General features: G+C 28.1%; 1 protein-coding gene across 2 annotated transcripts in view; it reads right to left on the reverse strand.

Annotated features, from left to right (window-relative positions):
• The window catches only part of LOC107612049 (calcium uptake protein, mitochondrial-like), a 5,413-nt gene extending 1,154 nt beyond the window's left edge, over positions 1-4,259 (reverse strand). Inside the window, exons 1-7 of one of the 2 annotated variants that reach the window (XM_021110067.1) lie at positions 3,888-4,259; positions 3,624-3,691; positions 2,095-2,321; positions 1,394-1,477; positions 1,036-1,261; positions 227-332; positions 36-136 (exon numbers count right to left, since the gene is read on the reverse strand). In XM_021110067.1, coding sequence (XP_020965726.1) covers positions 36-136; positions 227-332; positions 1,036-1,261; positions 1,394-1,477; positions 2,095-2,321; positions 3,624-3,691; positions 3,888-4,194 — 1,119 coding nt within the window. In that variant the 5' untranslated portion in view covers positions 4,195-4,259. Of the gene's footprint in view, positions 1-35; positions 333-1,035; positions 1,262-1,393; positions 1,478-2,094; positions 2,322-3,623; positions 3,692-3,887 lie in introns of both variants that reach the window. The other variant, XM_016313882.2, reaches the window with a different exon arrangement.

A 5,022-nucleotide genomic window follows, 5' to 3' on the forward strand; every position in this document is an offset into this window, starting at 1 on the left:
ACCTAAAATCCAACAAAGATCCCTAAATGTCTTACATGTGATGCAGCTCGCTGAAAATCTTCTCTTCTTAACAAGCCATTCACTTTTGCAAAACCAATAATGGCCAATGAAAATGGAAGCAATTTTTTCCTTAGCTCTGCAAAATTGTTGAACTCTTCAAATGTGATGCGTACATCCTTAAAGCTTGGATCATTGTTCATTTCTTCAACCAAATCTAGCAACCTACCCAGATGACTCAGATCAGCAGATGCAACTATTGAGAGAGCAAAGTCCTTGGCAGATATAGTTTTTCTTGATTTGTAGTCATAATGATCAAACTCCAGCCTTAGTATCTACACATAGTCAAATATTGTAATTAGCTAGCTGTTACATAATATATATAACCACTTCTAATAATATAAGGTCCCTAAAGTAAATTTATTAATTCACTTTTTTATTGTTGTTAATATGTGTGATACTTATTAAGATAATAAGTTCTATAAGGCTGGGTTTGTTTACTAGCACGGGATACTGAGACTAAGATATAAAATTATATTTGGCAATAAGACATGGATACATTGTGTTCAATGACATTAAATTAGTATGTTTTGTAAAGACACAGAGACACTAACAAGAGATATAATTTATTTTTTAATTTTTTTATTATTTTTATTAATTTTTCGTAATTATATTTTTTATTATTATATTTTTCTTCTCAAATTTTTTGAATGAAAAAAATTAGAATAAATTAGACTTTTATAATTTGTTCTAGTTTATTACCAAACACAATATAAAAATACTAATTTTTGTATTTCTATTATTTGTATCTTATTTTCAGTATCTTATCTTATCCTGTTTTTAGAATTAAATGCAGTCTATTAACTATTGGTTCAAATTTTATGAAAAAATAAAAAAGAAAAATCAAATCATAAATGAGAGATAAAGAAACAAAAGTAATCATCATAATTTTATATAAATGATAACTAACAAAATTTATGTACACTCCAACTGACAAGCAAGAAATGATAGATGTGGCAATTAGAGACATATTCTTACTTCATGATGCAAGTCTCTCATAAATTGCAAGAATCTATGAATGCTAAGGCGTCCCTTTCCATCTTTGCCAAAAAAATATTCCAAAACACCTCCATTTTCTACACAATCATCATTGACCTTTGAGCCTTTTCTCATTCCATCCCTATGGTGATGAGCACCTTGTCTATAACTATTATGAGATCGCATCAATTCCATCACTTTCTTGAATTCTTCCTTATCTATCTCCCTTTAGGATCCAATAACAAGAAGTTGGTGATGACATGTAATTAATTAAGTGTTTATACAAATTAAACACCCTAACTCATCATGTGTTTATTACTATAATCAAAGCAATTAGTAGCATAATCAGCATACTAACCCATCGTTATCCATGTCAAACATTTTAAATGCCGCAGAAAAACTTGATTCTGGTATGCTAAGTAGTGTTACCAAAAAGATATACCTGTTTCAGAGTAAAAATAATAATCAATATGCACTCAAACGCTACAAAAAGAAAGAGAATTATAGCTCGTAAAATATTTTATATTGTCAGTGTAATCACAATCGTTGGATTACTATTCACACAGTTAATATGGCGTTATGTGATTGAATGCACGTATAAGATAATTTTATACAGAGAGTATATTAAAATTACCAATCTCGTTATGTTACTAACAACATTTTTGTCAACTTCTGCCAACTTTTATTTATGATTGTGTTTAATAAAAGTAATGAAAGTGTCTTTATATATATATATATATATATTTTTTAGATGTGTCTCCTTATACATATATTTAAAATATAATAATTAATTATTGTTGGTAATAAGTTGGCAGAGAGTATATTGGTACCCTATACTTTCTATAATACAATATTAATGAATAATGATAAGGAACTAATTCTTTTCAGATTTAAGATTTATCTTAAATTATAAACTTTAAATCATAAATTATAAATCTAAACTCTAAAGTGAATTAATGTTAACTAACTAAAAATTTAGTTTCCAATATTTTTTTATAGTTAATTAATAAGTTCACAAATATTTTACAAAATAAGAATATAGAGAAGTGACACACTCACTCGTTGAAAGATATAAGGCCATCATTGTTGACATCAAAGAGCATGAAAAACAGAGAAGGGGGACAACGAAGGTGGCCTGGACTTCTTCTTTCACCTTTCAAGTATCCTTCCCTCACAACATTCGACTCCGACGGCGGGAACACCGCAACCACTGCTCTCATTAGGTCTGCTGCCTCCATCAGCACCTCTCCTTCCGGACTCCGGCATGATGCAAAGTATTCAAATACCTGCATATATTCAATTACATATACTCACCATCATATTCCTTCCAAAAGGGTTTCACGTCTTTCATATATGCAAATCCTAATAATATAGGTGTAAATTATGTATTTTTCACTTTTTTGTGTATAAATTTTTATAAATATAAGTATAAATTATTCTTAGTCAAATACTGATTCATAATGATATTATTTGCAGGATATGTAGCATTTTTTTTTGAAATTTGTGTTAAAAATTAAAATAAGTCATTACGTTAATCTTCAAGTACATTAAAACCTGTGACTAGAATTCTGTAATAGCTCTCCAAATAGTAGTTATACGCAAGTGAAGTATAATTCTTTAATACTTTGTTTTTGAGGTAAAAACTCTGGGAAATTATTAATTTCATTGTAAGTCAGGATCAGGTTATCTACAAGCTCAAAAACAATATATATAGTACATAATTTTCTTTTAGAAAAGAAACAATAATTAACTTAGAAATGACATACATGATTAAAAACATACTAATTAGGAGTGAGAAAGCAAAAGGACAACGACCACTGATTATCTTCATTATTTTTATTTTTCTTTTTAAAGGTGGAAGAGCAGAATTGTTAAAGTCGTTCAGATATTGTTGATGAGATGGGACCGCAGAGTTTTGATTAATAATTGATGATTAGGGTTAGATGCAGTTAATGCAAGAGTTAAGATTTTTGTTTTTTCCATGAAAAGAAAAGGGTTTTGGCTTTCAACTTTCAAGATATGTTGGGGCTGGCTAGTGACTAGTGACTACTTTAATTTACAACGACATATTTAATTAATTTATTTAATGTAATATATATAATATTTTAATTATTTTTTGATATCTTTATGTGAGTTAACCGTCATACTGTACAATTAACAGTTTTGTACTAAATAAGCAGTTATAATTAAAAAAAAAAGGAGTATTGATCATATATTTGCCAAAAAACTACTGTTTTTAATTTAGAGTCTAGACTTTTGTGTTATATTATGTTTAACTGATATCCAAATATCCAACACTATTAGTAGCCCTAGTGTGTATATATATCAGAAGCAATTTGGCTTAAAATATTATTTTTAAAATTAAATATATTCGATTTCGTGTCAACTAAAGATAACTAGTTGAAAAATAAAAAATTTGTTATAAAAAAGAAAAAACAACCTTTTATTATTCTAATTTTTCGAATTTCAAAATAAAAAATACAAAAAATTAGCTTGGGTTAATCAAGATTGTAGTTGGCTTTCTAAACATTTTCATATTAATATATAGAATAATGAATACACCTAATATGATATAACTACGAAATAACCTTCTCGGGAGGACTATGCAAACGCATGCGCTTCTCATAGTTGAAGAAAACTTTCCTCCTGTACACATCTGCAACAAAATTCTTTTTATAAATTTAATTATTCATAAAAACAAAAGTTGAAAACTCAAGTACAGTTCCATTTAACCAATTTTCAACTATCAATTTCATATGAAGTTAACCGCGTCTGACTTTCTACCTGCTAAACAAAATTATTAAGGTCGGTTGTCAACAATAACATTGAAAAAAAAGTACACAGGCACTTGCCTCCAAAGAGCAACCTGTGTGTGTTGTGTGGAAGTGAGAGTTTTCTAAACAAAGAATGTGAAGAAAAAGTTGAAGTGTTTGCATCATCATCATGACTAGATGAAGGGGAGTTGGATTTGTTGGTAGTGATGGGAACGAAGAAGGAACAACACACAAAAATTCCAACCACAATCCCCAAACAACCCAGCTTCTTCTTTTGATTATTATTATTATTGGGTTGGATTATTGGTGTGCATGTTTGTGAAGAGTGGTGCAGGCGTTGGGTTATTAACAGTGAGGGCCTCCTCAGAGTAGAAAACGTAGACATTTGCGTCCTCACTCACACAATGTGTAAAATTCTCAAACCACTTCACAACAAAATTTATCAACACCAATACCATACCTAGCAAGGAACTTTATATGAATTATTTTTCATATTTTTTTAATAATATCCAAATCAATAAAAAAAACTTTAGTCAAATAATTTAATTTTTAACATTTTATTTGATATTCATCCTTGCATCAAAATATCAAATTTTAATAAAAGATTAGATTAAATTGTTTCTGTCGTCTTTTATTAAGGATATAACAGTCTATAAAATTTTTTAAAAATTCAATTTCTCTCTATATATAAATAAACAATCTGATATAAACATTAATTTATTTAACAAAATAAAAGTTTTGACATGAATTATTTATTGAGAACTAAAATTTCTGTCTAAAAATTTTAAGAAATTTACTTGAGAAATTATTCCTTTTTGCTTTAATATTAGAAGTGAATGATAANGACTCGTTGTAATAAATCAAGTGTCAGTGGACAGTATCTCATATTGTATAGATGCAATGAACTGAGATGCTGATTGTTGAGTATTGAAAAAAATCAAGCAAGAATATATTTTCTTTCTTCCTTGCTTTCAGGATACTTCAAGAATATTTTAACAGCGTTATGTTTCAGTTGGAGTTACTTTACTCTGAAGTATAGTCTTAACAATGACGTTCAATTTCAGTTTCAAAAAAATGATATTCAAACAAATGAAAAATTAATTTCGAAATTATTTATGTTATTAAAGAATGTAATTAACTTTAATTAATAATACCCTCAAACACGCTTGCGAACACACAAGTATTATATGATTAGATATTAGTTAATACTCGA

This window comes from Arachis ipaensis, chromosome B08 (assembly GCF_000816755.2).
Source record: "Arachis ipaensis cultivar K30076 chromosome B08, Araip1.1, whole genome shotgun sequence".
Lineage (NCBI taxonomy): Eukaryota > Viridiplantae > Streptophyta > Magnoliopsida > Fabales > Fabaceae > Arachis > Arachis ipaensis.